An 18,664-nucleotide genomic window follows, 5' to 3' on the forward strand; every position below is an offset into this window, starting at 1 on the left:
TCTTTCAAATAATTTCTCATTTCAACTCAACCACTAACATCACACAACCACCGAATACACGTTTATCACTTAAACATAACAATTGCTTGTTTTTTATGATTTTTTTATTAACTTTTTTAATTTACTACTATATTTTGTTGTCAAATAATGAATCTACATTCATTAGTTTAACGGAATTTTTTTTAACACATGCACACACTTTGAGTATGCATCGATCACTAGTAATTATAATTCCCGCAAGTAAAAGGATATCTATCAGCTTTTCACTTGAGGCAAGTGATTTACATTTTTTGACAAAACAAAAATTATTTGAGCCTGACAAATTATGCTCTGAAAAGGGGCTACTGGACGGAGGAAGAACATAGTTCTATCTTGTGAATTGCTGTAATGGGCCAATGAAAGAGGCTTTATAATGCTAGTCCTCTTAATGCATGGATCCCAGGTGGCAGCGACGAATCCTCAACCGCGAGCAGCATACAAGAATTTTGCTTCAAGTACTAATCCTTCTAACACTATTTCCCACTACAATTATTTTGATGTAGGAGAATCCTCATGGTTTCTGTCCGGGACCCAAATTGACAGGACAAGATTCCAGCACTATAAGTGAATTTGACAAGGAAAATCACACTTCAGAGTCTTATCCTTTGCCTAGTGCATTCAAAACAGCAAAGTAGATTCTGGGCCAAATTTGACGCCACCCGAACATAAGGGCCACAACAAATGCATTATTTGCAGCTTTTCATATCTTCAAAAACCAAGTTAGATTTAGTAGATTAATTCGGTGTAGGTGAAGTCCACAAAGAATGGACTCTACAGGTTGGATTGCCATTTTTCTTCAAAAAATTTTTAGGTTTCCGTAAACATATTTTCTAATCACTCTTTTACTTCATATACATCATATTGCTACGGTACATTTTTCTATAAAAGCTCCAGAAAACAAGCGTCATACTTCAATACTTTCCTTTGATAAAAAGGAAGACATCATCAAGTCCTGTAACATCATTTGAAGTCAAGTTGTTTTATTCTTGTTAAAAGCAATGGACCAACACATCTACAAAGGTGGAGATATGGCTGCTGTTATTTTCCAGTTGTCATCCACACACATAGTTCCAGATAGAGATTCTTTTGCTCAGGCAATTGATAGTGAATATTTTCCTATGCCTTAGTAGTTAAATGATACACCCTTTGCCCAGACCAGAACAACATTCTGGTGGCTTTGTTCTAATATCAGCTATTTTGATCTGGATGTGTGTTAGTCCAACCTTTCACATAATTACACAAGAAATGAGGCATTAATGTGAGCCAATATTTTGTCAGTCTGAAAACCATTTTTAAGACTAGGCGACCTTGGAAGCCAAGCAATTGGTTAAAATTTCCCACTACTGATTCTAGTTTTCAAACAGGATCCAAACTAGTTTTCTATGTACAATAACTACATGCTTGTTCTGCTATTCTCAGCTTACCCCAAGGGTGCTTTTATTCCGAATTCGCACTTTCTCAGCTCAAGTTAAAACAGAAGTCAAAACCAACTGCGAATACCGAAAAACTTGCCTTAATTAACCAAATCAGAAAACTTGCGCAAGAAACCCACTGTAGCTTGGTGATGCTATGCTACTGGTCTTAAGTGTACATTTTAGAAGCCTAATTTGATTCTCTGTCTCAATTTCGTTTCCAAATCCTCCGTTGATGGAATCTTCCCACCATTCCTCAAAGTTCTGGACCACCAGACCTTTAGTTCATCCTGTTACGCGAGCACGTAGAAAACACTTGGTCTCAACACAGAGATAGATTCAAGAAATCTACCATTAACAACTAAACAGAAAAATCAAATGGAAATGAAAACCCAAATAGTACAAAGCATCAGATACCAAATACAAAAGCGTTACATATTTACACCACCACAGCCGAAATAACATTTAGCTCACATTTTACTGCATTATCTGGGATAATTACAGAAGAAAAGTTGAGAAACACCTTAATTTTATTTAAACCATGTATAATCAGTTAGCATACTAAATGAAAGTCATAACTGTAATGGTGGCTTAGATGCTTTTGAACACAAATATAGAGGGAATTTACCTCTAAGAAGTCATGATTGGACACATACTGACTCCCAACCGAGCATTTAATACCTCCAACACTCACAGAAATGGAAGTTTTAGAATCTTTCGCTGGTTCCCCTGCTTGCTCCACCGTTAATACACATGCCAAAGACAAGAAAGGGAAAGTAGTAAAGTACATAAGATAAATAAGTACCATCAGTGCTTATAAGCAATAAATGGTTTCCAAAAGTAGCATCCTGAAACAGATTTCCCAAAATGCAGTTTCACATATGGCATACCTGTAATACAAGCAACGTAGTAGCCAGTTCCACCTAATCCTGCTTCCCATTTACCAAGTCGCAAGCGCAGGAAAAGACCTTCCAAATGTGACAGTGAGACATCAGAGCTCATCCATCTGAAGCCAAATGAATGTTGGTAAGAGGAATGCATTCGCCAGGTAACATAAAGAACAACAATGTATTTTCCGACGGTAACTGAGGGGCCAATTAAAAAGATGTGCATAAACCAGGGTTGGCCCAGTACCTTAGGGGAGCTCCAAGTATCTCTTTGTTTAGGTTATTGAAAATATTTTTTTTTCCTCTACATCTGTTTGCATGTTTAATTTTATGTGCCAGGCTGTAGTGCTGAAAGGGCCTTGAGGACATAACATACATCATCAGCTTAAATCATCCCAAGTCATGATCTTGAGATGGCATGGGACATTGCATGATGTAGTGTAAACTTTATGCCCTGTCCAAGTTGACTTGGCATGGGAAGAATGCGTGCCGTAAACTTATGCACATGGCAAGAACAAAAATCCATGGCAAGTTGTAGCCAACAGAGTAATATTTGACAAATTTATTAACAGGCAGGTTTTACATGCTTTGCTTACTTGAGTATATCTGCACGAGATAACTGAAGCCGCCTCACGGCATCAAAAATAACTTTTGGTACTTCTTCAATCTGCTCGCTAACCAAATTAGATAAAGGCAGATTCTGATGCTCTATCAGTTTCTTCTTCCCAGAATTTGAAGTTATCTGTTTCAGAGTTTCATCTGAACTCAAATTATTGCCAGAAAACTCCTCTGGATTGGACACCAGGTTTCTGAGGCCAGTGTTCATAGAAGGTTCTTCTCCACTGCATAGACCAACTTTAAGATGGCCTCCCTTGTCAAGAAAGCACGCCTTTCTTTGATTGCCTGAAAACAAAATTGGTTTACTAACATTCTGACACTTAACAAAGGACATCTTATTCTCCAATTGATGTTGCCTATTTGAAGTCACTACTGGACAGGTAATCGCCCAATGATCAATCTGAAAACATCTAATGCACAAATATGGTGAATCTTCAAGCCAATTACAACTGCTCATATTTTTGAGAAGATCCTCAAGCTCGGATTCCATTACCTCTGAGCAGTCTTGTAAATTATGGCCACTTTTACCACAGTAAAAACAAGTTGGTGCAGTGAAATTTGCATCTTTTTTAGCCTCTGAAGGTATGATGTGTTTGAGGGCATCCACTCTCCTAGCAAATGTAGAGGCCATTGCTTCTGAACTCTTGGGTCCTTGGGAAGGTAAAGTAGATTGAAGTTTAAGCACAGAATTTGAATGCTTACGCTCATGTATCTCCATAAAGCCAAGAGAAAACTCAGCACTGGCAGCAAATGTCTCCAAATTCTTAACCAAATCACCTGAATTCTCGTTTACCATGGTATCTGAATGCTTTTCCTCGATGGGAAAACTCAGACTTGTCTGATTTTGAGTATTGGGCCTTTCACAGTCACCTAGACCATCAATGACCAGACAGTTATCTCTTTTGGAGTGATTTAAGTTCGACGGAATGCCACTTGTTTTGGTTGAAAACCGGGTGATCCACAAGCTACCTAAAAGATTGTTTTTGTTAGACAAGTCACATGTTTCTCTACCATCAGATGCAACTCGGGTGTTCGCATTCTCAGCAGCAGTCATCTTGTGATGACCTAGAGAATTGGATGAACTTATCCCCGTGTTACCTCTACAAAATTCTTGGTTACTTGGAGCTTTATCGTCTGCAGAGTCAGTGCTGAATTCATTTTTAATGGGAATTGCAGATAAATTCCAAGCTTGATCAGACTGACTGACTACACATTCAGTTGAGGAAGGGAGGATCTTTTCATCTGCTATAAAAATGTGACCCAAAGACACCCCATTCTGTACAGAGGAGTTGATCGAAGAACGTTGAACATTAATTTTGTCAACCTGCACAAGATTCTGCAATCTTTCTACTGAAGAATCATCTCTTGATACTTGAGTTTCTATTAGCTTCTCACCAGAACGGTACAGGGACCTAAATATAGTCTGGAAACCCATATTTTTGCTTACAGATTCTTGATGTTCTCTACATATCATAGTTTCATGAAGAATATCTGTCTGTTCACGACTGAAATGTGCATGGGTGAGACCAAGAGATGGAACTTCTTCATGATTAGATTTAGAGAACCCATTCACCATGTTTGATATCCAGTTCATGAAAGAGCTATCATGTTTGATTAAAGATGTTGATTCTGGACATCCATCTGTCTGCTGCTTGACTCTTTTGCTCTCACAAATTAACTGTTGATCAAACTTCCATCTTCTCTTGCCCAGTAATCCAGTGCTGGTACAGCTTTCCACACTCTCTTGGCTGTCATCTAGATTATTTGAGAATCTTCCGCCGATATTGCTATCAGATAAAGCTTTCTCTTTGCCTTTCAGTGGACATGGTTGCCTGCTTCCATCACCTGGAGAAGTTTCAAGTGGAAGAGAGCAGCCCCTGAGAAGTCTCTCTTCATTCTGCTGATATGCATCTTTTGTCATTGGATGCTGCAGATCGTTTTCAGCTGTGTGTTCTAGCTTCTGCAAAATAGGCACCATAGACCCGTGTATCTTGCTCTTGTTTTTCCGCTCTTCTTCAAAAGCCCCCTTCACTTCCTTGTTAGGTTCATCAAAGTACGTTGATATCTGCGGTGGGGTAATCTGTGCTTCAGATACTGTTTCCCTGTGAACTTCAGCAGATGTAGTCACTTCTTCAAGGAACTGCCCACCATTAACAGCCTTGCTAACAATAGGATTAAAATCATTCGAAATTCCCAAATTAAGATCCCCAGATAAGGCTTCGGTTCTTGCCATGTTAATATTGGAACCAATAGGACCTTGCAAAAAATGATTTGGCATTAGCTGAACTTCAGAACTATTCCCAACAACAAAAGGTACCAAAAGTGAGAGGAAACAAATAAAGAAAACTATTAAGGAGTGCATTTCTTTAATTATATTTGTATGAGTTAAGATATAAAAAATAATTCAAGCAATTAGCATTACATTATTTCCTTAAATTCATGAATTACTCAGAACATTTCGATATGTATACCTGTATTCTCTTGACTTCTTTCAGCCATAATATCAATTCGCTCATTGCATGGATCACATGATTCTTTATCATTCTCATCAAGATAGCCAGCATTTTCACCTCTTTCTTTAACTAAAATTCCTTTCTCAATCTTCTCTTCATCCATTTCGTCTCTGCTTTCTGTCAATTGACTCTTAGTCAGTTCCTTAGAAACAACCTCTATATGGATAATGAAAAGCAAAAAGGAAGAAAAGAAAATTGAAGCAAAGAAGGATTCAGAAGAGCTGCAGAAATTCAGAAACTTCATTTGTCACGTAGCAACTGATATACGACAAAGAAAATAACATACCCATATTTTGTACATGGCTTGAACCAATTATTGGCCTGGCAGTGCTTCCAGGAGATTGACTCAAACTAGCTCTCTGCACAATCTCACTGTCCACATGAAATGCTGCCTCTGAAATAATGAAATTTTCCTCCATCTTTGTCTCATCATCAGTTCCATTGCAGCTGATACCTTGAGATAGTGAAGGAATCGTATTGCTTGGTCCCACATTCCACAAAAGAAAAGGCTTCTTATCTGCTAAGCTGCGCTCAGCACATTTGAGACTCAAACCGCTGTGCGGGGACCAAATTAATTCAGACAGGGAATTAGATGCTGTATATGTCATGTCGATTATTGATGCTGCATTTACACCTGCACCAGAATTTTCCTTCAACTTTGTCCTGATGCAGTTACTGGAACATCCAAGAGAAAGCCCCAAATCCCTGTCGCCATTGTCAGCACTCATCACACTCAAGAAACTATGGTGGTCAGTTAAATCTGAAATTTGACAAATTGATCAAGTCAGACGTGACAGTTGGGATCAAAGAAAATAACATTTGTACAATCAACTTCTATCTGTCAGCAAGTTTCAACAGCATTACAGAATCTGTTTACAACCCAGGTTAACAAATATTGTGAGGTAAATTCTAGTACAACTTAATTATACTTCTGAAGTACCTCTTACATGTCTTGCGGCGAAGACATTGGATGAATCTAACTGGTACACTCCTCCAAAAGTTACATATAACTAATTCAGGCCATATGGAGGGAGTTCATGATAACATACGTAACATAGAATGACACTAAACTAGACTTATTGGAAGAGGATCGATGTGGCTAACCCCAGACATCAGTGACAAGATTCTCATTCAGTTGTATATTCAGAAAATATAGGGTCAGGATGTGGATATAAATTACGACATAGAGATCTAAAGCTAGTTGTACTTAAAACTATATAACCAAAACTTGCAAAATGTACTCAGGTTTGCTTAGGTAATCCTTGGTGCCTCCACGCACTGGATGATTTATCAGAAACTACAAAATCCAGGGTCACTGGAACATGAGTCCTAACTGATTCTTGTGAAACCCTCAATTTAAAATCCGTGACAAATTGTTCCAGAATTTCATTCTGCTTGAAAAATCAAGTTCAAAAACCAACTTAACTTGTGAACATCTATATTCCAGACTTCAATCATTCAGCAAGATGATAGTCATGGCTACAGTTTTTTTGGCTGTAGAGCCATGCTGATAAGCTCGCTTATTAGATTTGCTTCCCCTTCTGAAGTAAACCTAAATAGGCAGTCTGATAACAATAGTTTGGAAGTCAATTCTACATTTCAAATCATCCCACATTGAATATAGCTTATAATTTGACAGATAGCCATAGCCATAGCATCGCTTAGTGTTCGACTAAATTGAATACAGCTTACAATTTTTTCAAACAACCAAATTGTCAAGTAAACAATGCTATTATCTGGATTTTAGTCCCTATTCAAGAAAGCAATATATTTTTACCAAATTGATCCAAACAGGATGATTCTTAACAAAAAGCAGCCACAACCGCAAGTTGAAATAATTCCATCACGGGTGCAGTCTGTTCAGTAGTGAGGAAAGAACTAGTAAAATTTTGATTATCCAATACAGGTAACACCCAAGATGAGTTGCATAGAATTCTCTATCTAGAACAAAACCATACTTGCAACATATACCCCAAGCTCGAGATCATTTTCATAGCTCTCAATAGTCAGATAACAATCAAAGAGAAGAAGACAACAAAAGCAGCATTTTTCTGTAGCACTTACAAGGTAGGGATAATCACTAATCCAAACAAGAAAACAAGCAAAGCCCACGAACCTTTCAATCCTGAAATTCATGTAAAAAGTCGTTTCCAGTATTACACCCTCCAGGAAAACAAGGACTTGATTAGCTGCTCAAAGCCTCAAACAATGGAGTACTTGAAGATTTTATGTGTACAATAAAAGCTTAAAGTCAAAAAAGCTTGCACAGGTGATGACGTTTTTCAGAAACTCAAACAAAATACAGAAACAGATAAAGATTCTGTTGCTGATTACAATGTAGGGAGTGAATCTCACCCAGCTGCCTGGCGTCCTGATAATCCTAGTTGGAACTTGGAACACTAGAAAACAAAACAAGAGAAGGTCTGAATTCTGCTGCTCCCAACTTGATCAAACCAGTGGTTCATCAGATGCCACGTGGACCATTGCATGCCACTTGCCACTGTGTAAGTTAACATGGGATTCTTTCTTTCTTTCGTTGAGCAGCATTTGAACCTGCTTTCCCCTTGTGATTCACAACTAATCTACATCTGGGAAATTGTAGCAGCAGAACATATTAGGAGCTCTCATGCTGCCATTTCAAGTAGGAAATGTTGTGTGAAAGAATCACGTAAGTAAACTCTGATGCCATTTTTGTACGATGATTATTGACCCGTTTTAGTAGTAGTAATCACCCCCAGCCATATCTCAAGAAGAAAGTCAAGTACTACACAATGATTATTGACCTGTTTTATTAGTAGCAATCGGTCACCCCGAGACATCTCTCAAGACGACAGCAAGTACTACAGTAGTAAACAGTAATGATGGTACTTGCATTGAATGTAGTCTTCTCTCACCCTCCTTTATTTAGGGTCGAGAGAAGGTTCACTGAGTCAAACTTCTACTTGTGGACAAAATTAATCCGCCGCACTCATTTGTGGACTAAGTTATTCCGCACCCTTTTTTGAGTCCACCTATGTAAACAATCTCTAAAATTAAATTAAGAAGATGAGTTATGCGTTAATTTTTTTTATCGTTTAAATCACAAGTAGTTTAGTACAGAATTTTTATAACTTTTTATATATGATAATTTAATTTAAATTTTATGCATTCAAACTATATAGTACATGTGTTGTCAGTGTAACAAAATGTTTTCGACATTTTATGAAGCCGCATTTCATACCGGTCGAATGCTAATCATACAAGATATGGAGAAGTCAAAGGTGAACTTTTAAGATGAGGAATTCTGAATTTGTTTTATGTTAATTTGTTGTAGCGGTAAAAAAAAGCAAAAAAAAAAAAAAAAAATACCCACAAAGAGGAACTCATGAAGGTAACAAAATATGACCATCTTGATTATGATTATTATGGTTGGAGTTTGCGATTGACAAAAAAAAAAAAATTTATCATGATCGAAAAAAGACTATATTAGTATTTTTTTTAAGAGTGACATGTTGACATGTTTTATTTAGATTTTTTTGATAAAAAGTAAATTTCATTAACGGACTCTTGTAAATCGTTGACAGGATTAACATCTCTGCTTTAATTAATCATGTCCTAATGGCACGGTAAACATACACTCGAAATAACAGACATTTTATTCAGATAGATTTTTTTGATAATTTACATAGATTAAACATGCACTTGAATAAAACGATTTGATTTACATAAGTTAATGCATTTGAAATAATAGATTTCTAATTTAATAACATATACAGATACAATAATAAAGATAAATAATTGTGACTCTCTTCTATGTGTATCCCAATTATGAGATTTGCTAATCAACTGTTTCTAACTCCAATAATGGTTGTAAGATCTATTGAGATAGATCCAAAAATCCATAAAATTCTAGATCTAGTAACCAAATTTGAAGTAAATTCGGATCAAAAAATAAAATGAGGACAAAAACAGAATATTCTCACTAGAAATTTTCAGGAGAAGCAAAAAGTTATTGATGAAGGTAACAAAATATGAACATCTTGATTATGATTATTATGGTTGGAGTTTGCGATTGACAAAAAAAAAAAATTTATCATGATCGAAAAAAGACTATATTAGTATTTTTTTTTTAAAGAGTGACATGTTTTATTTAGATTTTTTTTTGATAAAAAGTAAATTTCATTAACGGACTCTTGTAAATCGTTGACAGGATTAACATCTCTGCTTTAATTAATCATGTCCTAATGGCACGTTAGGACATTAGGTTAAACATGCACTTGAATAACACGATTTGATTTACATAGGTTAAATATGTATTTGAAATAATAGATTTCTAATTTAACAATAGATACAGATACAGTAATAAAAATAAATCGCCGTGACTCTCTTCTATGTATATCCCAATTACGAGATTTGCTAATCAACAGTTTTAAACTCCAATAATGGTGGTAAAATATATTGAGATAGATCCAAAAATCCATAAAATTCTAGATCTAGTAACCAAATTTGAAGTAAATTCGATCAAAAAATAAAATGAGGACAAAAACAGAATATTCTCACTCGAAATTATCATGATAAAAAAAAGATTTTACTAGAAGCCCTTAGGAGAAATAATGACTCGAAATCGAAAACAGGTTAAGACTTCGAGAGAATGTAAGATGTAAAAGAATTATGGTGCTTCTAGTAGAGCAAGAAGCCGTACAGTAAATAAAGGCATGTGTAGGCTTAAGTTTTAACACTACTGGTAATTGCTTACCGACACTCCACTGATTTTGGGATTCGGAAATTTATTAGCTGTTTGACCGGGCAAATAAGAAAAACCGCGATCTTGGGCATATATCTAGCAAAGCAGTTTTAGCTCTTCGTTTTCGGAATTTCAGCGGTAACTTGAGTATTTTCTAGTTATTTTTTTTCTATCAAATATCCAGATCGTTCGTTCGTTTAAGGCACCTTAATCATATTCAACCTAGCATATTTTTTTTTTTCCAGAAACGATAGGAGTAATATTCGATCTAGCATATGAATGCACGTATTAATGATTACTATCTTATCTTGCATTTGTACATTTTTCATAATTAAATTTAATTTTTTGTTTGAAAATTAACATCTCAATCACATTTTAACAAGTATAAAAGAATCCTTACTCTATTGAATTACATTTTAGCATCTAAATTACAGTTTGTGAGGGGAGGAGCGTCAAGTTCAAGGCTCATGGTTCAAATCCTTGATAGTTGGGGATGGGAAGAGTATAGGAATGATATATAAGGAGGATTCAAAGAAAACAAAAGAAAAGAATCCTTACTCTATCGTAAATAAATCAGGCCAAAAAAATTAATTTCATTTTCCAATTGTGATGTGTTATTAATATTATTTTGCTCACAACTTCCCGTTGGGGATAATTGTCAGCTGATTGGAGGCTCATTGCTAATCGCGCTTGAGGTAAACTACAAATAGGTGTGATTGGATTCAAGAAATTGAGTAATTTCTGCTATTGGTGCAAATTTTAATGATGTAATTTCTAGTATTAGTGCAGATTTTGATGATGTAATTTCTGCCATTAGTGCATATTTTAAAGAAATTATGATATTTTATATAAAAAAAAGACTCAAGAAATTGAGTAGAATAGAGAGTTATTTATCAAAAGGAAGCTATCAATTTAAATTTCCTTTTTTACTTTATGTTGGTGATTCTGATGATTCTTTTTTTTTTTTTTCTTTCAATGATTGTGAGAATTCAATACAAGACCAGACGTAATTGTTCATATTCTGGAAGGAGAATCTCGTGCAACTATTTTATTTGTTAATTTGTTTGATACATACGAAATTATTTGGTCATTACATAATTCATGAACATATGCAAACGGCACATTGCAAAGCTTTGATGGGCAATTTAGCAACTTCACAAGAAAGACGAAGAGCAACACAAGAATTTGGAAAACTTGTCTTGTCTTTTTCTACGCTAATCTCAAAAGAATGGCAAGACAATTATACGTAGAAAAATCACTAATTTTGGTCGAAATTGAGGGTTTGAACACAGATTGAAATTCTCTTCTAATGCAAGCCTTAATGTCAGATAAAATTTCATGTCTTTTTTTTTTTTTGCCTGAATCCTTTTTTCTTAAGCTCATCCTTGAAAATGCAGATGCTGTCAAAACACACATATATATATATATGTACACACATTCTGAGAGGGGACCAACATTTTCCCATTATCCTAAGAGTTTAATGTCCTGGTCCAATCTTTCACTAAAATTATTGGTTGGGGGTTGCATTGTATCTATCTATCTATGGAGACAACTCAGGAGAAATGAACCACGAATTTGATGTTGTAGAAGCGTCCGCAAACTAGGGTTCTTTTTCATCATAAAGGGCTTGACGAGCTTTGCTGCTTTAGGTGTTTCATCATAAAGGCCTTGATAAAACATTCCATCAAATGTCATGTCCAGTTCTGGATGCTTCTTGTGATCGCAGCTTAATCAATGTTGATAATTACCCTTGAGCTTTATGCTGATCCGTCGTCCAAGAGGTGGTTGTTCCCCGTCTAATGGACAAAAGATGATTTATGACCTAATTACCGGAAGACTCGTGGGAAATCAGACCACCTGATCTTTTACAACATTAGCTGTGTTGGCTTGGGATTTTCCTTGAATTAGTAACAAAAGTTGGCATGAAAGAAGAGATGCAACTGACTAGAGGCTCGAGATAGAGACGAGTACCAAACCTAATCTATCTTACATTAAGGGGGAAGGGGGCGGACCTAAGGAGGCCCAAAAATAATTCGGAGAGGACTAAACCACCATCGGATCAGACGGGTGCACAGCACACCAACCTGAATTTTTTTGAAAACAAGCCACTTAAATGTGGCATTTTGGTGGGAGGCAAGGTTTGATTAGGTTTGAAACCTTGCCTCCCACCCCACCAACTAGGTGGTGACCACTGAGCCATTGGCCCAGTGGTTGAGAGTAGAGGTTATATGACTAGGCTTTTTTGTTTTGGAAGACTATTGAGTCCATAGATTCTTTTCTCTGGTAGGCACCGTTTCACTTTGGCTTTGAAGGAAAGAGAAGGGAAGAAAAGAAAAGAGCTCTAGTGAAAAAGAAAAGAAAGGAGAGTAAAGGAAATTAGAGTCCATCCATCTTACGGAAAGAGAGTAAAGAAAATCATTATGCGTTAGTTACGTTTTTGTTTATAGTTTAAAAGTTAAATTTATAAACATATTATCGGTATTTTTTTTAAAGAAAATTTCAAAATTTTTTTTATTAATTTTGGTGTCCCTTCTCTCGATTTCCACCCACTTTTGGACAAGAAAATATACTGATAAAAAAATAACTAATACTTATCACTCCCTTTTTCCTTCCAATCCTTTCCTCTCCCTCCTCAAAAATCAATCAAACAATAAAAAATTTTATCCTTCGATTTCCTTTTCTTTCGGTCCCAATCCCTCAAAACAAACCGTGCCTAAATTAGTGTACTAAGGCTAATAAATCTACATCACTTGGCTCTTTGGCATTTTGGTGCACAAGTACAAAACATCGATGGGTCAGATTCATACCCATTGCATCTGTTCCACAACACGATCTTTTAATGTTTATGTTCAAAATCTGTTTAACAGCGTCATGATTCTATTTTTTCTGTCCAAGGGAGACTCGCCTCCAACCGTAACAAGGGTCGAACCAGATCCCATGACGGATGAGAGCAGCATCTTTCATATGTGGTTTGAAAAGTTTAGTTGGACTAATCTTCGGTCTTCACTTTTTCGGCCCAATGTAAAATATTCCTACGTTCTGCATGCAGTGTGCCCACTCCCATTAATTTCAGATATCGATAGCCCAAGGCAACCCAAAAAAGGGGATAAAAAGCCAGGCAGGCAAGAGGCACCAGAATCTTCTAGACTCTGGATTTTTCGGTCGAGACGCTTCTGCTTCGGCTACTGCAATTCAGTCGGAGTTATATATAGTAGAAGTAAACCCTATATAGGGTTTTAGTAGCATATAATCACCGTCACACCCCCTGCCCCCCTCCGTGCCGGGGGGCAAAGGACTATAGGTAGCCTTTCTCTTCCAATATAGTTTTGGTTTAGATGGGAGCTCTGGAGAGGTGAGATTTTGGTTTTGCACAAGCCATCCAACCCATCATATATGCTAGTATAAAGATTCTGTTAGCTACTCGCCGGTGGTGTTGGGTGGCTTGTGCAAAATCCACAATCTTTTCCTCTTTCTCACTTTATTTTTTTTTTAATTGTCCAACGCGGCAAATCCAGTGATTGTGAAAAAGGTAAAGCTGTTTCAGTTTTTTTTTTTAAATTTTTTCTGATTAATGTGTGTCCAGGTGAGTTGTCGGACTTGCAGGTTTGAAGGAAGGAGGATGATTTTGACGGCATAGATGGTCCATTGATTTGTGGCCTTTATTCTATATGTACTGATAAATTTGGACTCCGGCGGTGTTCTGTTATCTGGTCACATCCTGCCTTCTCCCCATGGCTTCAATTGAAGGAATTCTCTGCTTGTATGACAGGATGTACTTTTTCATAGTCCCTTCCTATCTCTGTTAGTGGTGATTATATTTAGAAATTTTGTAAGCAATAATCGAATGCATTTTGAGAGTCGAGTACTCAATTCAGAAACATTTTGATATAAATTCAGTCAATCTTCTTTCTTCTGATCTACTATTTGAACCATATGTTAACCGACAAGGTAACAAATTGTGTGTTTTGTAACCTCATCATTTGCAGATCTGCTAGCCCATCTGGTTCCCTTGCTGCAGATCTTTTTTCCTAGAAAATTACGACGAAGAAAGATCCGGGTTTAATGCCTTGAACCGCAGACTACAATTGACAGTCAGATCTGGCCCAGGAGATTCAAATTTGCATAGGACGGCTCCGGTTTTTTTTTTTTGGGGAGACTCTTATATGATAAATCAAGAAATTATTGTATGGTGCGATCGCAACAGGCACCGGCCCCTAATCCGACGAAGAGGGCTAAACTTTTCTATAGAACATATTGTTCGCCACTATACACGCATTTCAACGATGAGATATACGTATGTCAAGATTCACAGTAACATCTTTCAAGAACAAAACAGCTGCAAATAACTCTTCCCAAAAAACGAAAAAGTAGGCAGCTGCAACCAGACAACGTTTGAGTATCAAGGAAAAGGTCCTACGGTTTCCGGGAATACAACTAATTTCCTCTCCTCTCCTCCTGCCAGCTCTTTGGCCTGCTGCAACTAATTTCCTCTCCTCTTGCCAGCTCTTTGCCCTGCTGCAACTAACAGAACCTTTCCAATAAAGCCTGTGTGAAGTCCAACAGCCACTGCAGCTCCACCGATAGCTACCCATCTCCAATCAATTCCACCGTCATTCTTGTGGCACTGGATGTCCCTTCTGTTAGCTTTTTCTTCTTCCTTGCGATTTGGCTCTAATAAGGCGTAAGCGCCCTCATCAGAAGAAATTCTTGTGGTGATCCTTGCCATCAGAGCACACCTGGATGGTGATTCTTCTGACCTCCTCGCGATCTGGTATGCTCTTAAGCCAGCATGCAATTTCTTAACAGTTCCCCACATCCCATGACGTACACCAAGTTTAGCCACGTCCCTGGGGATCCCCATATCTTCATAGTGGACTAGCATCACCTCACATGCAGACAACTGGCCATCCCCTTTAAGTGATTGCACTACACCCATATCATGAAGATAAAAAATTAGTAGACGCGGTCAATGAATCTCACTGATGTATGAGTTACCCGGCAGTACTTACCAGGCTTAATAATCCAGCTGGAAAAGTATAAATCAACACGCCTAGGTCTGTCTCTTCTAGGCACAGCCGGATGCGGTACTCCCTGGTGATGCAGCGAACAGAAGTGTCATGAAGAAGTACCAATATTTGCAACATGGAGCTAAATTTATGAGAAAAATAAGTCAGCAGTTCATAGTGTCGTCAAACAGCATGAAGTTGCAAATAAGAATTCCCCAATAATATGCAAATTCATACCTTGGTTACACAATAGTATGTTCCCCCAGCTTCCCATATCCTTCTTCCAATAATATATTCTCTGTCACTGCAAAAAAAGGGAAACTGCATACCAGAACCACAGAAGAATCCCATCAGTTTAGAAACTATTTGACCAGATGAGAACTTATGATAATTATTGCAGCAAAACTGATATGGGGCTTATCATCAACAAACCTTTTTAGTCCAGCGTACTATCATGGTCCCATTAAGGGGGCACTCCTCCAAGATTTCGACAGACAAAATCATGGGATCCCATTTAAGACGGAACTCATCATCCCAGAAGAAATCTCTGACTAAATCAGGAGTTGCATCTTCAAAGACAGTTTTGCTTCTAAACACTACAGGGCCAGTCTAAGAGACAAGATTCGCTATCAGGTAATGTTTTGACAGTATAAGAATGTATTGGAGAAAAGTATGAACTCTTTCTTTAAATTGCACAAGAAACATAAACACATTGTTTCTGTAGGACACCATCAAAAGTTCAGGATGCAAGTGACTTGTTACATGCTAACACTAATGTATGGACACATTGACCATGCAAGGCAATCAACATCTAATGGTCTAAAAGCTATTTTTATCCATGGTTTTTCTTGCTAGTTGACAAATATCAGCAGTACATAGACTAGCAAGGTGCTCTCTTTGGGTTGAAGGAGAACAATGGAATCAGCTTATTGCATGGTTGTTCCAGATGAATACCATTTTGCTGAGCTAATAGATGCAGCCCAATTTCTGGAACATTTTCCCCCTTTTTTTGGCTCATCACTGTAAAACATTCTAGTTCTATCCCAAGTCACATCTACAAAATCACAGAGAAAGTTGAAGAGTTCCGCAAACTTCCCAAAAGATTAGCGGCAAAATGGCAATGGGAAACAAAGTTTACAAGTCCAATCTATTTGAACCACGTTGATTAATCAACGATATATGCTTAAAAAAGCCAGTGACAGTAGTCAACATGCTCAATGTTGATGATAGTCAACAAGAAAAATTTGACGTCAAATGGTGCTCATGCAGACTGTTCCAGTGTGTTAACGAACTAAACAAATATTACTTCTAAGGACAAAATTAAGGAGGAAGAGTTTAAGTTGGGAATACACACGTAATATATCTAGATTGAGATCCAATTTTACCTCAGCCTCGTAGCGCCAAGCTCGGTATGCTAAGTTTGGAGTGGAGCGCTCCATCATACTCTGCCAAGCCATCTCTCCATCTTTTCCATCAAGAAGATGTAGCAAGTGTGCCAAATCATTCTCCGTGACAACATTCTTGTCTGTCTCAAGTGTTCCAGTGGTTGGCCTTCAAAAGACACCAAGACAATATTATGGAAAAGTTCTTTAAGCAAGGTCAGAGATTGCACACGCACTAACGATAGGGTAAAAGTTGAAGGAAGCCAAAAATAGTAGATATGTGTAGTTACTGGATCCCAATTCCTTATTTGGTAAAGATAAGCCAGTATGCCTGAGAGATTGTGCATCCAAACATAAGAGAATGTAACTTGAAATTTTGACTGTCTTCTACAACAGATAGAGCAGTCATTACAGGATAAACACGACCAGTAGAGCGGTCACTACAGGATAACTAATGATTCTCAGATTTATGATAGACAGATCTATAACAATGTCACCAGAACTTTCCAAGTGATGTTTAAGGAGGACTGAACTTGCACATAAAATTACCTAAATCTTTCTTTAATTCCATTCAACACTAAGTGCTATCTGAAGATGAAAAGAAAGCAAACACAAATAGGCACATACAGAACTTAGTGAACAAAGATTTCTTCTTCCTCTCAAGACCTGAAATGCCACTAAACCTTCACCTTTGATCACACAAGTAAACCTATTAACTAATTAAGCAGATAATTAGAACAGAAACATAATCAATCAACTCCAATGCTGTTCAACAGAGAGAATCAACAACAAATTTAAAGAGCACAATTCGGCACACACATAAACCTAATCAAGAAAAAAAGCTAAAAAATTTCAAAATTTCAATAAAATCGCAACATGCATTACCACGATAATTATTACCGTCAAATGCGCAAAATTCTAAAAAATAAAGTGATTGCTTTTAAATCTACCTGATATCATCACTGCTAGATCTAGCCTCAACAGTCTGAGCCGAAAGCGATGGAGAATCCACAGCCGGCTGCTCTACCTGAGCCGAAGCCAAAGAGAAGTCCTTCCTAATCCTGCCATGGAGCTTAGACAAGAGTTTACGAGTAAGCGAGAACACGGAGAAGGCGGTGAAGGCGAACCAAAGCTGGCGAGCGCCAAAACCCGCAGGAACGGTCCAAGCGAACCGGAACTTAGACCGGAGTCCGAGAAATAGCAGTCCGGTCCACCTAGGCCTCCACGACCAGCCGATAAAGAGTCCGATCATTACCGCGAGCCAAATCGGAACGAGGCAGAGTAAAACGTCGACGAACGTTTCCAATACCGTCTGTGACCTGAACATATCCCTCATTGTTTGGTTGAAAACGTCCATTTTTTCCTAATTTTTTTGGAAAATTTTTCTTCGGAAACGGATGACGCTGAGGCGAGGGAGAATTATTTAAGCCATGGCTGGACGGTGGCGCAGAAAGGAGGAGGAAGAAGGCGGAGGTGAAAGATATCGGAAATGAATTAGTTGCGTGGGGTCCAGACAACTGGGTGAGTTTTATGACGTGGACGGAAGATAAGCGTTGATCTGGATTTTACTGTGGATAAGGTTTTATGGTGGGCGCGTGAAGGAACCTGGGGTTGGTTTGACAGAGAGGAGAGCTCTCTCATTCAAAATTAATCTGAAGTATAATAGGAGGGGGAATTTATCCCAAGGCAGCCTTTGTTGAATTATATCATTTTTTGGAGAAAAAATTTTATATTTTTTGTGAGCACATATTCTAATCATCATTTTATTTGAAATATATCAAATTATTATAATATATTTTTATACCAAAATTTCTAACAATAACAATTTAAACGGGACGTAACTTTAAAATCCTGTGGATCGAACTTTGGTAAGTTTAAATTCGATTCACAAAAAGAAAAAAATTTCAATTTTTGAATATGACTCACTAATGCAAGGTTCATTATTAGAGCTTAGGGCTTAAAACAAGTTCGGCCCATGTTCACAATTTAATATATAATTATATATTTAATATTCGTATGTTATTATATAATTATTTGTAAACTATGAATTTTTTTAGTTATAATATGCATAGTTTCATATATTG

General features: G+C 37.2%; 2 protein-coding genes and 1 long non-coding RNA gene across 5 annotated transcripts; 1 reads left to right on the plus strand and 2 right to left on the minus strand.

The window, feature by feature from the left end:
• Window positions 1-999: 999 nt before the first annotated feature.
• LOC113764842 lies at window positions 1,000-8,219 on the minus strand. Of its 3 annotated transcripts, XM_027308859.1 has the most exons (8): window positions 7,825-8,219; window positions 7,586-7,685; window positions 5,756-6,229; window positions 5,428-5,586; window positions 2,935-5,212; window positions 2,342-2,457; window positions 2,080-2,180; window positions 1,000-1,741 (listed from the first exon to the last, which is right to left on the minus strand). In XM_027308859.1, exons 3-8 carry the CDS (start codon window positions 6,195-6,197, stop codon window positions 1,634-1,636), a joined length of 3,204 nt encoding a protein of 1,067 aa, XP_027164660.1. In that variant the 5' UTR covers window positions 6,198-6,229; window positions 7,586-7,685; window positions 7,825-8,219; the 3' UTR covers window positions 1,000-1,633. The 3 variants fall into 3 exon arrangements, with proteins under 3 accessions (XP_027164660.1, XP_027164659.1, XP_027164661.1); XM_027308858.1 differs by lacking the exon at window positions 7,825-8,219 and having other exon boundaries at window positions 7,586-7,814; XM_027308860.1 differs by lacking the exon at window positions 7,825-8,219 and having other exon boundaries at window positions 7,534-7,595.
• Window positions 8,220-13,363: 5,144 nt separating this feature from the next.
• On the plus strand, window positions 13,364-14,110 carry LOC113764452. The gene is made up of 2 exons (XR_003467618.1): window positions 13,364-13,493; window positions 13,776-14,110. It is a non-coding gene; the product is annotated as an uncharacterized LOC113764452 (long non-coding RNA).
• A 285-nt stretch (window positions 14,111-14,395) lies between these two features.
• Window positions 14,396-18,043, minus strand: LOC113764451. Its single transcript, XM_027308359.1, has 6 exons — window positions 17,531-18,043; window positions 16,584-16,749; window positions 15,631-15,807; window positions 15,436-15,519; window positions 15,202-15,283; window positions 14,396-15,118 (listed from the first exon to the last, which is right to left on the minus strand). The coding sequence occupies exons 1-6, from the start codon at window positions 17,935-17,937 to the stop codon at window positions 14,673-14,675; spliced, it is 1,362 nt and encodes a 453-aa protein (XP_027164160.1). The 5' UTR covers window positions 17,938-18,043; the 3' UTR covers window positions 14,396-14,672.
• Window positions 18,044-18,664: the final 621 nt, after the last annotated feature.

The sequence above is a fragment of the Coffea eugenioides genome, chromosome 3 (assembly GCF_003713205.1).
Source record: "Coffea eugenioides isolate CCC68of chromosome 3, Ceug_1.0, whole genome shotgun sequence".
In the NCBI taxonomy this organism is placed as follows: Eukaryota; Viridiplantae; Streptophyta; class Magnoliopsida; order Gentianales; family Rubiaceae; genus Coffea; species Coffea eugenioides.

Coding starts and splice junctions, on each gene's coding strand:
- LOC113764451 (XM_027308359.1), bottom strand. CDS start 17,937: ATGGACGTTTTCAACCAAACAATGAGGGATATGTTCAGGTCACAGACG. Junction 15,520..15,630: donor TAGTACGCTGGACTAAAAAG/GTTTGTTGATGA, acceptor TCTGGTATGCAG/TTTCCCTTTTTTTGCAGTGA. Junction 15,119..15,201: donor CAGCTGGATTATTAAGCCTG/GTAAGTACTGCC, acceptor ATATGGGTGTAG/TGCAATCACTTAAAGGGGAT.
- LOC113764842 (XM_027308859.1), bottom strand. CDS start 6,197: ATGAGTGCTGACAATGGCGACAGGGATTTGGGGCTTTCTCTTGGATGT. Junction 5,587..5,755: donor AAGCCATGTACAAAATATGG/GTATGTTATTTT, acceptor GTCAATTGACAG/AAAGCAGAGACGAAATGGAT. Junction 2,181..2,341: donor CTACGTTGCTTGTATTACAG/GTATGCCATATG, acceptor TGGAGCAAGCAG/GGGAACCAGCGAAAGATTCT.